At 35.4% G+C, this 16,786-nt stretch overlaps 1 protein-coding gene across 3 annotated transcripts in view; it reads left to right on the top strand.

Moving 5' to 3' along the window:
• GLRA3 (glycine receptor alpha 3) overlaps nt 1-16,786 on the top strand; it is an 85,146-nt gene that overhangs the window by 33,915 nt on the left and 34,445 nt on the right. For all 3 annotated transcript variants that reach the window (XM_058024485.1, XM_058024486.1, XM_058024487.1), the window contains exons 4-5: nt 10,397-10,620; nt 13,360-13,442. In XM_058024485.1, coding sequence (XP_057880468.1) covers nt 10,397-10,620; nt 13,360-13,442 — 307 coding nt within the window. The remainder of the gene's footprint in view (nt 1-10,396; nt 10,621-13,359; nt 13,443-16,786) is intronic.

The raw sequence follows: 16,786 nt of genomic DNA on the forward strand, positions 1-16,786 counted from the left end.
CCTCTTCCTCTGACTGCTCTTTTGCACTTAAAGGGAAAACCATTACTTGTACAGCACTGTGCACTATGCACTATGAAATCATGTGGCATTACTCCCTCCCCTCCCAGTATCTTCTTACTTACTTCCACATTATTATATTAGTCTTCCACATTATTATATTAGTCTTTTCAATCTGTTTGAATGCTATAGTCAGATAGGCTGTTCCTAAAAATCTACATCCTGATACAGCAATTGCAGCATTATCCAGAAAAAGATGTGAAAATATCTAATTTGCAAGCTGAGTTCTACTCAGTCACTATTGTAGAAAATCTTAGTATCTGTGAAAGTAAGAATGTGGCATCACTACATAGCTCTGTTCACATCATATGAGGTATGCTCTTAATGAAGTTTCTTATTTTGTTGTAATCATGAAAGATTAACTCCCTTGGGCTTATGATTATGCAACATTTGTGATGGTTTCTAAAATCAGAACACAGATATCAGGTGTAAAAACATTATTTAAAATAGTTAAATCAAAGGAATAGGTCAAAAGTAATAGTTTTAAAAATATCTTTAGTGTAGCAGTTTCATTATGTGCATTTAAGCAATGGATATTAATCTCATCATGATATATGTGGATTTTATCCTTAACTCCCAATAATGCTAATAGGAGTTAAGTCCATAAATCCCCATCCATCACTGTGTAACTGTAGCCTGTCTCCCTCAGTTTTGCATGAACTTGCAATTTACTAACTCTGTTTATAGTAACAAGAGCTGCAGTGGATTTTAGAATATTTGTTGAATGAACCTGAATTAAGAAAGTAAAGGATTTTCAGATTGTCACCTTTGTCCCTAATTTCTGTTCTTGAGTCTAATAAATATGCCCTGGAAAAGTTCTCAGTACTAACATTCTACATGACCTTGAAATTCTTGATTTGAACAAATTTCAAAGCCTCATTTTAGCATCAGTTAAAAACTCCATTCTCCCACCCTGTCTTTATTCTACTCTGAACACTTGCTACTTTCTGCACTCTGGGTGTGCGTATGCTGGGTGTGATTTTTTAATTACAGCAGCCAAAGTAATCACTCAACATAAAAGATCTGTATGCTCAGACTTCTATGCACCATACCCATACTGCAAAGATATATTGTAAACCATATATTAAAAACAAAGTTGAAACCATTTTATAATATTTTAAAATTAAACAGTAAAATTATACAATTCATCAAAAGTGCTTGTAAGAATCTGGTTTTTATGTACCAGATTCTTTTTTTTTCTATAGACAATACACAGCATGCTATTAATTATGGCTGTTAAAATCTAGCAGAACAAGAAGTATTATGAGTCTGTGAATGAGACTTTAATTTTCTTTAAAAGTCAATATGATCACAGCAAGGTGTGGTATGATATGCATTTTCTACTGACATGCCACTCCCTATGTCATTGCTGCCATTACATCAGTAGTGTTAGACCTCTTCCTCCCCCCTCCAAATCCTTTTAAAGCCTAATACCAATTTAAAAAAATAAAAAAACTTCATGATCTCTCAAGTAGTTTGATTTCTTTTTGCACAAAATAACCCTTATGACTTCAGAATCTCAGACATACTATGTGGGCCTCAGCAGCAGCAGTAGCCATCTCCTTCAGCACAGAAATTGGTTTGTCTTCTCTCACTCCTAAGCACTTCCATTTAACCCTTTTTCTAATTAACCAGGGAGTGCTACTCTGCTGTTTAGATTCATCAGACAGGTGTCTCTAGGCAGAGATCTGCAGATTGACACTTTCCCCCCTCTCTCCAAATTGCAGGTAATCCCAACTCACAGGCTTCTCTGCTCCTATGCCTCTAGTGCTCCAGCTTGCTGAGGCTTTCAAATTCTCAGCAATTTCATCCAGGGCTGAAAAGCACTGCACAGCCAACAAAAATCCCTCGTCATGATTTAACCCCAGCCAGCAAATGAGAGCCACACAGCCTCTCTCTTATTCCTCCACCAAAGGGATCAGGGAGAGAATTAATGGGAGGGTAAAAGTCAGAGGACTCGTGGGCTGAGTTTAATAGGGAAAGCAAAAGCTGCACACACAAGGAAAGAAAAACAAGGAATGAATTTACTGCTTCCCATGGGCAGGCAGGTGTTCAGCCATTCCCAGGAAAGCAGAGCTCCATCACACATAGCAGTTACTTGTCAAGACAAACACAATCACTCCAAATATGCCCCTCCTCCTTCTTGCCCCTCTACCCATTTCTCACCCCCAATATATACTGAGCACGACGCCATATGGTCCTGTTGGTTACATTGCCTTGGTCGGTGGGTGTTAGCTGTGCCAGCTCTGTCTCTTCCCTGTTTCCCACACATTCCCAGTCTCTTCACCAGCACAGCAGTTGGAAAAACAAAACAAAACAAAAATCCCAAAATAAAACAAAACCAAACAAAAAACAAAACAAAACCACCAAACAAACAAACAAAAAAAACCCCACCAAAATAAAGCTTCGGCTCTGTTAAAGCATTTCTCAGCAATAACAGAAGACGTCTATATTATCAACCTTGTGCTGAGCACATATCAAAACATAGCCCAGTAACAGCCACTGTGAAGTAAATTAGCTTTACCTCAGCTCAAACAAACTTCAGACTTCTCCAGAGTTCAGAAAGATCCCAACTTGCAAGCCTCTAGGTTTAAAATTTAATTTTTTCCTATGAGGAAATTTAGTCCCATGTATTTCTTTCCCATAAAAAAAAAAAAAAAAAAAACAGGCAGCCACCTCCTCAAGGCATTTCTCATTGGAAACTGAAGCAGTCTGAATAAATACTAACCTAAAACTTTATTACAACCATTAAGATATTGAAGGTGAATGATAAACAAATGAATTAAACACACATAACTGAAAAAAGTAGGTATGCATTATTTCTTGTTTATCTGTCTTTAATGATAAAACAATAATCTTCGAAAGCACTCTTGGAGAATCTGAATTTATTCCCTTGCTTTAAAAAATAAGCAGTCTTTACAGTGCCTGATCTTTCAGTCGCTAGGTTTCCCTTTCAGTTAATGGATTTCAAAACGTAAATGTATAAGAACATATGCAAGCTAATTTATTGGCATAACAGGATTAGTTAAAGAAGATTTCTAGCCTGATTTCCATCTACAAACATTGTAAACTACAATATGCCAGATCTCTCACAATCTTCTTTTTAGTTCCTCTATCTTCTTTTAAAAGATTTAAATTGAATGAAGGTTTAGCTACTTAACTCCTGGTAGAATTGAAGGGATAGAATACTGAAAATTTGATGTTTCTAGTCAACCATTATTAGGTCCTTTGTTTGCAGTATATTTTTCCTTTTTTTTTGTTAATGTGGCTGCTCTACAGTTTCAGAAAACTGACTATATTAAATACATAATTTGCATGTCTTGTTAATGTATATCATATATGTATATAAAATATATACTAAATACAAATATTACAAAGTTTTTACTGCATATATTGATATTTTACACTGGTTAATTAATTTTGAAGCTTAGCAAAATGTAGGGAAAATGTTTTAGATTTGTGCCTGTGACTACTGTTTTGGTATTACTGTAGTATTACAGATTACAGTCTCTGAGATCTTTTAAAATAAGGATTCACTTTTCAATAAGTTACCTTTATTTCTACCCTTTGGTAGAAGTTCATCATGGACCTAGTGGAAGGCCATAAGTTGTATATTTCTTCTTTCTCCCTTTCTACTCATCTAGAACCACATGAACTTGTTCGCAAAGTTAATTTCTTCATGTAAGGAACAGGTTAGCAAATTGATACTGAATGGAGTTTGTGTCTGTTGAAGTTTTATTTAGTTGTCCAAGTGTATTTAGTGTGGCCTTGATAACCCCTAAGACTCCCTGAGTTATCTGGGAAGGTAAACATATCACAGGATTGCAGAACACATGCATCTTTTTGAACCAGCAGCCAAAAGGCAAAATACCTTAGGGCTTTTCAAATGCCACCAGATGATACCTTTGGGTAGACAAACAAATAGTTCCCCTTCTCCTCAGTACTGGTACAGTACAAACACACAAAATTTTATGGGTTGCCATGATATCGTTGTAAAACCACTAAATCAACCGGATATTCCTAACAGAGCTCTTGGTGCATTTCATGCATATCAATAAATTTAAGGTCAACTCATATCTGATTGAGTTTGTTTAAGTTACAAATATATTCCTTCTCATGGCCCACTTGAGCAGGTGTTTAGACTACAGGAGTTAGCAGGCTCTGCTTCTGGGCTAGTTTAACTTTACCTTTTATTTTACCTTATTTACCCTATCATAGACAATGTCATATTTGTCTACCAAATAAAGGAAGGCATCAGAGAAATTTAATATGGAATTCTCAAAATTGTATTTGATCTAATTTGGTTACATTTCTCTGAGGAGATGAAACAGAGGGTGATTTCAAATGCAGATTTTCAGTAAAAAATTATAAAATTAGCCCATTCAGTCACTCATTGAAACCAGTCATTTTCAAAGGGCTAACATAAAATTCATTAATGACAAAATGGAATATATAGTACCAAAAATTCATTTGAATAAATGAAAAATCTCAGAAAAACTTAACTTTTCACTTAGCAAGAAGTACTTTCTGCCGTAGAGCAAAAACTTCTTCAGGGACACATCATTTGCTTGCAGAAAAAAAACCAGAACCTTTGGTCAACTGAGAACATGACAAACACCAAATGAAGATAGAGGCTTAGTGTATGTTGTTTGTTCATGTAATTGTCATGTCCTTTATCATCTAATCCCTTATCTTACTGCTTAAAAGTGCAAACATTTTAAAAGCCCCTGAGCTAAAGCTTAAAAAAGCAATTACACTGAACAAGTTTCAAAATGTGATTTTAGTGTAATGCATTAGGAACACACAGCTTCCATTAAATATGGGAGTAGTATATTGAATCTTTAATTAATAAATATTCTAGGACATGCAGTAGGAGCTATGACAAATATTATTATACAGTATGTGAGTAGTAAATTAATGTTTTTAAGAATAAGCATCCTAGATATTAACTACCTTTAACTTCTGATGATTATAGTGAGCACAGAAACTAAAATCCAGTATTTCTACCAATAATAAACTCAACAAAATAAATCAATGCTAAAATAAACCAAACCCATCCATTTGCAATGTTTTATCCCTAAAAGGTATGGAAAGTAAGTAGATATTGCAGCACGTTGTTGAATTCAACTCATTTTGAATGTTTTGTGAAAAAGACAAGGGAGTAAGTAAAGAAAAAATCAAGGAGCTCTCTCAGAAACTACTGCCTATATTATTTTTTTAGCTGTGGATTGAATGATGGTCTGATAGCTCTGTGCTAACAAGCATCCCGTAAATGACCCAATGCTCTATCTAAGGGAAAGACAGAACTGAAGTAGTTGCAGTAGGTTCTCATCCTTCATCATTTGTAATGGTGGCAAATGAGGTATAACTTATCCCAGAAGAAAATAAAGCAAGGAATGTTCATCTGTGCCAGCCAGAATGCTAACAGAAACCATACCACTTCAGAATCCAAGGGAGTGAAAGCATGTGGCACACCTAGGGAGAGCACTACATGCAGAAGTGGTGTATAAGTGTATTTGCTGAACTCTAAATTTTAAGTGTATAAGAAGTCTGAGAGGTCTGATATTGCAGGTAGCAATGTTGAAGTACTAGTTTTAGCCAGCTCTTTGCCAAGTGACTTCTAGTTCTATTGACTTCAATATGAATATTGATGGATGGTTATTGGAGTCAAACTCTGAAAGGAATTAGGTAAAATTAAAATAAAGTTTTAACCAAACCTTTCACAGGACCCCCATTGGGATATCTACTAGTTCTGAAATGTATGAGAAACAAACAAAACCAAACTAAACCACTAAAACTTAACTTACCAAAAAGAACCCAAAACCCTAGAAAAATTAAAAACATTAATACACACCTTAAAATCTACTGCTCAGAGGAGCTGTTCACTTGAATCCATCAACAGTCTTTTCTGAATAGTTCAATTAATTTTTAAATCTTTGTGAGATCAGAGGCAAGTTAGTTGTCACCTAAACCTCCCATCCATCTGGGTCATCCTACTTAATGGTGGGAGCAGGAGCACCCACAATTTGCAATATAGACTAGGATTAGAGGAACTGAGCAGGCCTGCCTTATTGCTCATCCTCAGCCTTCGTCGGCTGAAATCTAGACATCCTAATTACCCATAGTGTGTTTAGCCAAGTAACTTCAGGCAGGACCAGAAAGGAAAGTTTTCCATGTGTTTGCATGTGGAACCGAATCATTTTCCTTATACAGAAGAGTCACAGGAAGATTAGGAACAAAAATTGCAAGTCATTTTCCTAAGGCATATCCATGAAGACATTGATGTCTGAGGGAGGAATCATGTGGTTCTAGAAAATTTGGACAAAGTAATTGATTACCTAATATGCAGCCACTGTACTTAAAAACAGTGAATAAATTTAAAACGGAAAGATGTTATTACCACAAATAAGGCCATCCTATCTAATTATACCAATCAAGGCAGCAATAAAAAGCATGTCAAATTGCATGTTTTTCAGATACCAAGACAGTTATTATGGAAAATATCAGAAGTAAAAATTAAAATTATCAATGTTTTCTTCTATGGCAGTGAAAATGAGCTTTCATTACAAGTGTCATAGTTAACTCACGAAAAAAAATTTCTACAAGAACAAAATTTGTTATAGTGTCTTATGTTTACTCTTAACAGTGTTCTTCCAAAATCTGTAAGAACTTTTTCATATTAAAATTTTACAGTGAGTTAAAAGAAGGGAAGGAAGAATCCTTCGACTACATCATACAAAAGACAAGTCTAGATTTCACTTAGAAGTATATATTAGGCAAAATTATTATATTTGGAATAGCAACAGAGAGTTCTGTAATTTATGCATGAAATTCTGAGGGCTTGGTTCAAATAACAGCATATGTTCTTATGAGAACGGGTGATATTCAATGTTTAAATGAGGGGCATATTTTGAAATCTCTCAGATCTAGAAAGACTCCACATGAAGTGCATATGAAAAATGCTTTAAAGAAATAGTGATAATTAGGAAATTAGTATCTTGAAGATTTGTGGAAAAATCTCAAAAAAGCTACAATCTGTATGTTGTGGTGATATAGCTCTATCTGTACAAGTATAATGAAGTAGAAATCAAAATATCCTGTAAGTGTTTCAGATTTTACTGTGTGCTGGAAGTTATTAATCAAAATGTTAATACCAAGGTCCATAGTGGCCTGAGCCTTGGCATGGACAGCAAAGAGCAATTACCTGATCTCCAATTTTTATTTTATTGAGCCTTATGAAGCAGGTGAGCAGTATTCTGACCCTCTAAGAAGGTTCACCTTGTGCTAAGGTTTTGAAGCATGGTGAAACAAGTGCAGACACACGTCTCACTCTCGTTCTGTTCAACCAGGGTACAGCAGCTGTTCAGATAATGGCAGCCTTGAGGTTACAGATGAGGCTGTGGAAGCCACCACAACTGAAATAATGATTTCTCCCTCCCCTCAAGGGACTGTTCTGTCACAGTTATTTGAATTAGGAGTCATCCTTTCAGGCAAAAGGATATAAAGGATATGTTCTCATAGCACGTGAGAACACTGAGCCTCTTGTAGGATAAATCAATTCAGGCAGTTTGATTCTGGTGTCTGTGTTTGCATCAAACAACCCTACTTGTTTAAAGTAGTTAGGCCTTGTGCTCATAATGTGTAATTATAAACTGAGATGATGAATACTTGTCCTTCATAAAATAGCAGTCAAATAGCAGCCTCTTTCCTTTGTTAGATTAGGATATTTATTTAAGTGAGTAATGAGTGCCAATGGCAGCGTTTTCAAGGGAGATAACAATGAAAAATATCTCCAGTTGCTTCAGTGAGAAGTTTAACCAGGACTTTTTTCATCTTAAAAGCTGGAAACAATTTAAACCAATGAACTTTATTCATACTGACATACAGAATAACTTAATATAATTTTGAAAGGATCACATCATTTGTTATTCTTCATTTTCCTTTTTCATTTGGCCTTCATGCTATGCATTTTCACCTGTTCTGTCTCACACGTGAGAAGACCTTTACTATAAAAATTATCCTGTCCATAAAGTCTTCATATTCTACTGAGAAAAGTAAAGTAAATAGACATACCTCAGGTTATATAATTTAAAATATAAAGTTTGGATTGGGCAGAAATACAAAGTCCTGAGAGCTGTAGTGCTCCCACCCCACTGCCCCAGGTTTAGAGCTGTTTCCTTCAGTGCAAGGATCGCGCATGCTGGGAAAGGCAGTGGAGCCCTCATTGCTCCCACATCCTTCTTCCTCCTGTCCTTTTGATTTTGTACAGCAAGCTGGAATGGACTCTGGTACTACATGATATTTGGGATGATGTTGGGATGATATTTCATGCAAAGAAATAAGAATATTTCAGGGGTTATTATTCCCTTTTATTAGAAACACCAAAATATAGTTCTGTGAGCACTGAGGCACAAGCTTGTCTAAGAGTTTTGTCTTACTTTGGAAACACACAGAAAATACAGGCTTGTTTTTACATCTGTATAGTACAAATCCCTGGCTCTGGTTTTACCACATCATGGTACTAATTATAAAAACAGCAATGAGTTCTCGTAAGAACTTTTTATGACTTTTGAGGCTGTTCCTACCCATGATGAAAAAGAAAATGTCTTTCAGTCCTTTCCTGAAAGGAGTTGGGGTGTGTTTGTGTGTGTTTTTTTAACAAATTAATTAACAGTTTATTTCTTTAAATAAAGCAGTTGATTAACAATTCTAATGCATTTAATGTTGCTTGCTTCCATTTGGTCAGAGAGCCCTTTTCCTGCACTGGAAAGAGTAATCTGAATTAATTTCATTTTTCAGGTGTAGTTTTCTACTTACCTTCTTTGTGCTAAAAATTGTTAAAGTTATGTTAACATAAAATTCTTTAGTGGAACTTTCTCTATATGATTCACAAATATTGGCAAGTATTGGCAATACTTGGTAAGTATGTTTTTAGCATATTTGGCTACACTTACTTACTCAGTCAAGCTGAGTAATTAAATTGACCAAAACAGCAGGATGCTGAAGATATGAAAAACTTTCTCATGGATAAATGTTGCATATTGAGGTTCCTGTTGTCCTTTATTATGTCTGTTGGCATGATTCTTCCCCATTACATGCCCCAAGTTTCCTAAGAGAAATATTAATAAAATGCTGCATTTTTAACCAACAATTTCTACACCAATGGGGTTTTAACTAGTTAGTCTAACCTATTAAAGTTAGTGTCCATAGTTTTTGGCTAAATTTTATTTCTCAACCCTGGACACCTAATTTCCCATTCTGACTAAAAAAGCCTTCTTGTTGAAATTAATTTTCATAATCTTTTTAACCATAAAAAAGTGATTCATTTTTTCTTCTGTTATATTCAGAAGTGTCATGTAAGGTCTGACATCCAGTTGCCATTTTCTCCCTGCAGCTAACCTATCTTTTTCTCTATTTTATTTTGATCTTTTTCATTAATGCAGTTCAAATAATGAGGAAAATCTTATTATCACCAATAGAAGAACAGTTCCTATGCCCTTATGTGCAGTCTCAGTTCTAAATGCAATGTAATGAGGAGCTATTATTCACCTTTATTTAAAACCAAGTATTTTCAGAGTGGCAAAGTTGCAAGAAAGTGGAGCCATAAATACATTTCTGACAGGATGTATGTGCAAAATGACTTCCAGAAGTTTGAAGTCATCTTTTCCATAAAAGTCCTCTTGATTAAGACAGGAATTTCTGTAGAAATTCAGGTGACTACACCAGTGGCTAATCTAATTTATTATAAAGACTTATAGGGTCTCTACCCTATTTGAAGAGAGGAGGAACATGTGCCCTCCTCAGACTGCTGTATGGCAAGCTACTGCTCACACAATATCCCATAGGAAACTGAGGCACAGAAAGCCTGTGTGATGAGTCTAAAACAAGTAAGGATTAAAGAGAGAGAGAAAACAAATAATTTAACTTCCCTTACAGTGGGACAGATTCTCACTGACAGAGAGAGAGGGAATGGGAATACCCCTGCCAGGGTTTGGGCAGAAAAAGGTAACACCATAAATCTCTTTTTATGCTTCTTATTTCAAATTCAAGACAAATTTGTGATAGAGTAGGTAGATAGATAAGGTAGAGTTATATGGAATTATATGAACTGTACATGGAGGTTGGATTTCCTTATCTTAGGACTTTTTTCAATTGCCCTGAAATGCATCTTTATTCTTATCCATTGTGTGCCACTAATATAAATAGGTATCATTCTGGCATTCAGCTAAGTAATTCTTTTGTCATCCACAGATGGACAGGGGATTACATGGCTAAGAAATGAAATAAAAGCTAAATCCCTATGCTTGATAAAGCTTTGCTTGTTTTCTCTTTTATTCAGGATTACCGAGTGAACATCTTTCTCCGTCAGAATTGGAATGATCCACGCCTTGCATACAGTGAATATCCAGATGACTCTTTAGATTTAGATCCATCCATGCTGGATTCCATCTGGAAACCTGATCTGTTCTTTGCTAATGAAAAAGGTGCCAACTTTCATGAAGTAACAACAGATAATAAGTTGTTGCGGATTTTCAAGAATGGAAATGTACTTTATTCCATCAGGTGAGTCTTTAATCTAATGGGGTTTTTTTCAGATAGAAGCTCAAAAGTATAATTAGGATTTTCTAAAACATATATTCAGTTGCTAGTCATGCAGAACTATTATTTGTGAGTTTTGTATGCAGAATTTTGTCAGCATTCATTGTTTATATTAAAATAGAAAATGATCACTCATTAGCCATGCACATAGTAAAAGTAATAAGAAAAATTTCTTTCTAATTTTAAAGTACAGGTACTGAGCCTAGAGGGACTAGGACACTGCACAGAACAAATAATCCTGTAGTATTATAATTTGAGTCGGCCTATGTACAAGTTTCAAAGTCTGTGGCCTCCAATGCCATGACAATCCAATGTTACTTCTTTTCCCCCTTTCTCAATACTGCAGTTGCTCTTCAACCTGAAAACATGGCCTGTTTGAGGAAGTATAACATTTATAGCATAGTCATTTACTCAACTCTGAAGATGGAGAGAAAACTGGAAAGTAATTTTTGCAAAGGTTTTAAGAAGCTGAAAGCAGTAATCTTAAGTATTGACAAAATCTAATTATCCCACTTCCCACCACTTTCATTTTAATAGAGACATCAGCAGGTATTTTGCCACTGTCTTCAAAAAGCGAATCTAATCAAAAATACATTAGATGTAAGTGTGCTAATACCCCACTAGATTTGGTATTGAAGCAGTGACTCACGTCATGTGTGCAAAATGTTACTCTTTTCAAAATAAATATACTATTGTCCACTCAGTGTTTTGCTTTGCTTGCTTTTATGACACTGAATTAATGGTAATTAGACTCTTTGAAGAGACATCGGGAATCTCTAAACGCTCTGAATTCTGGAGAAAAAGAAAACTTTATGAATTTCATTAATTGTATCAGTGGCAAGAATCTCCTTCCTCCTTCCCTCCTTCCAGTGTCATTAGGCAGCACTTCTCAAAGTTACACAAGGAGAAAAGGTTGGGTTAAAATTCTTATGAGGATTTCATATCCAAAAGGAAGTTAGTCTGCCACTCTGGCAACACGATCAATCTTCAGTGTCACAGCATGTATTCTGTCACTAGAAACAGATTCAAAGTAGATCTAAAGGATTCCTTCCCTGAATTCAAGTAGAAATAGATCTAAATCAATTATCTGCAGACTGTCTGAGTCACCTCAAGAGGCACTGGGTGTTGTTCCACTCTAATCAAATAACTCCTTGCCTTGTCCTACTCCTTCCTAGTACACACTGCACACAGTATAGACCCCACCATTCAGCTGAAACACGTTTGCATTGCAAATTCAATACAATTTAGAGCAAGTTCATAGCCACATGAAATGGGGTGAAAAACCCCAAATGTGAGAAATAGTATCATATTAAATTATAAAGGCAAACATCAACTCTGCTGAAAGCAGACACCAGATAGTTCCTCCATTTCTTATGAAGCCAGAAAGTTTATGTTGCCTTGATTTGATTAAGAGCTATAATAGTTTCTAAAACAGATTTAAAGTCATATCACTGGCATCTAGTTTAGTTATGTGCATTTGAGTAAGTTGACCTTCTGATAAGGGGAGATATGCTAATTGCTATTATGCTGATATTAAAAGGAAAAAAATGTTTCTAAATTTACTTCTTTCTTTCATTCCCTAACTTCTCCTCATCTCTAATTGCATTGGGACAATACAGACAAAAAAATAATGGAGGGTAACAGTTCCCAGCTCAATGAAAGCTTACTATAAAATACTAAAATATTTACTGAAGCACAAATTAAAGTCCAGGTGCCTCTGAAATGACTTGCTGTATTACCTACTAGCCAGAATTTGCCTTTGGAACTATTTTTAACAGCATGGGAATAGGAGATGGGTCTGACTTCCCTCTTCAGACTCTCCCCATGCAGCTCTATCACTGTTTGGCTACACATAAATTATAGAATCAAGAAGGTTTGGTCACCAACAAAAAATTAGGTAAAAGAAATATACAGCCATACTTGCCAGCTACTGCCCACTTCCCTTTAGCCCCAGTGCCAAAAACGTCACTGGATGCATAGGTATATCCAGGGAGGGAAAACTTGTGCCTTTATCTCTTACAAATTCTTCTTTCTGATTCCTCAGAGAACTTTTACTCGAAAGATAAATTATTGTAAATAATGTATAAATTATTATAATAAATAAGAAATAAATTTTTTAACTTAAAATTTAAAAATAACTCTTTGCTCATAATTTGCAAAGAATTTCACAAGAAGTATTAGGACTAACACTGATGCACAGCTACAGTTCAAAATTGCAGCCATATTTTGGTTTACCATCAATATCATCAAATGTTTCTTTAAGCCTTTGTGTTGACATTTTAAGCACTTTATTTTAGGACAGCAACACATAAAACTACTTTTCCACCATGACTGCTGGCATATGTTATGAAATTCTTGCAAATTTGGGTAAGTTTTATGCAGAGGCTTTGAAGTACTGAAACTGTGAAATAATTCTGCTGTAGCACGAAAAGGCACACTTCTGCTGCATTTCTTTAGACTTCTCATTAAGTTAGGCAACCCTACTGAAAGATTTAGTTTTCTGGAAGTATGTAAATTTATTTTCCATGCTGTCATACTAGGCTGAGTTAGATGGATTCAGCTAATAGAGACCTTTTTTGAGAGCTTTCTACTGAAACATGTATTCTATTTCTAATTGCTTCCATTGTATTCGCGCATTCTTCCTGCACATTTCTATGGCTTTTTTGGGGGTATGTTTTTAATGGCTTTTTTGTGTCCTTTCAGATTGACTTTAATTCTTTCCTGTCCGATGGATCTCAAAAATTTTCCAATGGATGTGCAAACATGTATAATGCAGCTGGAAAGCTGTAAGTTTGCGTAATGTATTATCCTATACATACTTTTGCAGAGATTACAACAGCTATACAGGAGGTAGGAAAACCCCTTGTGGTGGTACAAGAACAAATTTTCAAAATGAATCTTCTATTTTATCAATAGAATCTGTGAAGTATACATGATTTTGAGGAAGAGGTTCTTTCATACCTATTTGAACTGAAAATAGAGTTTTGTTTTGTGTAAATCTGAAGTTACTGTTAAACTCAGTGACAGTTTATGCAAATATTTCTGCACATAGGGTTTCACCATAAGTCTTTCTGTGTTCACACATGCAGGAGATAAATAATAGGGAGAGCATAAAGGGAACATAAGAATAACTTAGAGAAGTGATGGATGGGGCTTTATGTGAAATAAAATAATTATATTCTAACATATAAAATATTTTACTTATCATCTACCTTGATATCTTGTTACTTAAAAGAGGATGAAAAGTGTAAAGCAGGTATGCCATTTCAAGGCACAAACACACTCACAAAAGGAGAAATCAACTGTTCTGTCTGATGCATGATATTCTCATTTTCCTTGTGATATGAAGTATATGGGAATTGCTGTATCCTTTAAATTGAGAAGACTTTGAAAGAGACCTGTAGCTGAAAAACCCTCCTTATGATGCAAAGAACAAAAATAAAATAAAGTAAAGCATTCTTTGAAAGCTTCCAGCAATTTGAAGTTAGTGAAAATAAATGACAGGAGTAAAAAGTATTCATCTAAAATATCTAGATTTACAGTTTTAGGGCCAACAAGTAAAATATTTCAAAAAAATAAAAGAATTATGCTTATAGAATGAACATATTGGATTATTTTAAATATATCATACATCAGAAACACGACAAATATTATTTTATTAACATTTTTTTGAGTTTTTTTCTTTTACTGGAACAAAGCAGCACCTAGGCGAAGGGGAGGTAATTATCTATCAGTCAGTATGTCAGAACTGTTTGTTGTATGGTGTGCTATTTATAGACTATTGCAGGGTGAGTACAAAAGCCAGATCTATCTTTTATTACAATGGACAGATGGTAACATTATGAAGCAGCCTTTCAATATGAGGGCAACAGCTGAATCTGACAGCAGAAATTTTCTTGACTAAAATGGAGAGATAATTATTTGCTGCAAATGTCAAGGAATTTAGGACAATATAATATACCCAGTATCTGAGCAAAACTCCACAGCCAACCTGAGCAGACAATCCTACTGATAACCTGTATAATTAATGTGACTAAACAAAAGGTTAACAGGAGGCAGTTGCATCAGAGTACATGCAGATGGCAGGTCTACTCACTAAATACAGTTATGCTTCAAAGAGGGAGTATCATAGTGTTTGACTGAGCAAGCAAAATGCATCATTAAAAATGCTTTGAGATGTTTTGAAGCTTTTGCTTTAACAGCTTCATAAACTCAGCTGCATTTTTCCTCTCTTTCAGCTGTTGTGAGGACAGGTCACACAACAACTGAGCATTCTTGAACAAGCAGGCATCTGGTTTGCTTTAGAGAAACCTTGCAGGAGGCCACAGTTCCCACAAACTACACCACAGGGAACCAACATTTATTAGTTACATGGCACTGTGGATGTTCTACTGTATTTTCCAGCAGAACATTTTTCACTGAAGTCTTGTTTTTAATCATTGAGTTCAGTGAGCGTAAATTCCCAGCTGCACATTCACATGGTAACGAGAGGTTCTCACAAAAGAAGAGCTGAAGAAAATACAGATGAGTGCTTCAAATTCTTTATTCACAAAGAAAGATCAAATTTGATTTCATAAGGAAGTTGCAAGTAATAAAGCTTTTCCCATATTGCCTTGTCTAATTCTATTTTACCTGTAACTTCAGATATCAAAAAACAACTATGGGAAAAGATGATGGCCTGAGGCAGAAAATTTTGCAGCATGTGGGAGCTCTGGATATGCTTACATGTCTGATAGCAGAATAACCAGTTAGGTTTGCAAGACCAAGGCAGCAGTTCCCTGAGATTATTTATTTTGGGACAGATCCAAAACTGTTACATACAGTGACCTAAGTCCCAAGATCCAAGACCTTTCAGAGCAGGAATTCACCTGTCCATAGCCAGTTTCTCTGTACAGGAAGGACAGGAAAGGAAATAAACAACTTAGAAGTGTTACAAAAAATATCTACATGCCAGGAAGAAGAGTGATCAGGTTAAAAAAAAAAAAAAAAAAAAAAAAAGTTTATATGAGAGTGAACTCTGATCAATTTCCAAAACTTAGGAAAGGATGAGCAGAAACACTAAAATTCCAGACTCTCTGGCTAAGAAAAGACATCTAGTTCTATTTAAAATTATAGAAGATAAAAGGAGGATGATGCATTTGGCATTTTCCCAGGCTTCACATCAAATCTCCCGAGGTAAGAACTGACATAACCCTGAGAGCCTGATTCCATCCAAGCATCTCTAATTTCTAGGCCACAGTGTCATACTCTGCTCTGGCTGGCCTTGCATTTTTTGGTGCACAGTGAGACAATGTAAGCAGGGGGATCAAAGCAGTAACCCTAGTGGTTAATGCCTTGTCTGGGGAAGTGGAAGACATTTGGTTTCAAAACAGAAAACACAGTCCTCTCATGTCCTGAGTGAATGATCTGACCACCAGGCTATGATATAGCTTGGTTTGCATGAGCAAATCAGCAGTAGCTGTGCTTCCAGATGTTTCTTTTTGAAGTGGGGATCACTGCTGTTTTTTCCAAGTTGTGTAGGACATTGTACATTATGAATTTACAAGGCCCATTTGTCTCACAGTTTCTGTAAACTGTGTCTGATCTTGCAAGACTTGCTTCAGAAGGTGTCACTGAGAAAATTAGAATCAATCACTTATCTTTTTTTTTTTTTTTTACTCAGGTTACCACTGGATTGCAAAGCCTGACAATTATAACAGACAGATTATGGGCTTTGTTTCTCCTTTAAGTAGTAATTTCTTTTAGTACTAGATACTTTCCTTCAGTATTGATATGGTTTCTCCATCATAGAAAAGTCTGACAGAAAAAATCCTGTATAGCTTTTATTCCCAAATGATATCTTTATTTTTATCTGGCTCATGTAACGTTTTCTCCAAGGTCAGTCTGAGCAGCTGGATTTGCCCCTGGTAAAAGTACTTCATTAGATCATGAAGTGTCTGAAAAATATTTCAGCAGAAATGTCTTCTATTTTTAAAGGATTTATTTTACCAAATCATTTCTCAGCAGCTACAATAGCCGCTTTTTTATCTTAGAAAGGGAACAAATGAAAATGCACATATAAAATAATCCCTTCTACAATTCTATGCCTTACACCAGGGAAGCCTATAGGCATGTGGGATAATTTTAGTTT

The sequence above is a fragment of the Melospiza georgiana genome, chromosome 5 (assembly GCF_028018845.1).
Source record: "Melospiza georgiana isolate bMelGeo1 chromosome 5, bMelGeo1.pri, whole genome shotgun sequence".
NCBI classification, from domain to species: Eukaryota; Metazoa; Chordata; class Aves; order Passeriformes; family Passerellidae; genus Melospiza; species Melospiza georgiana.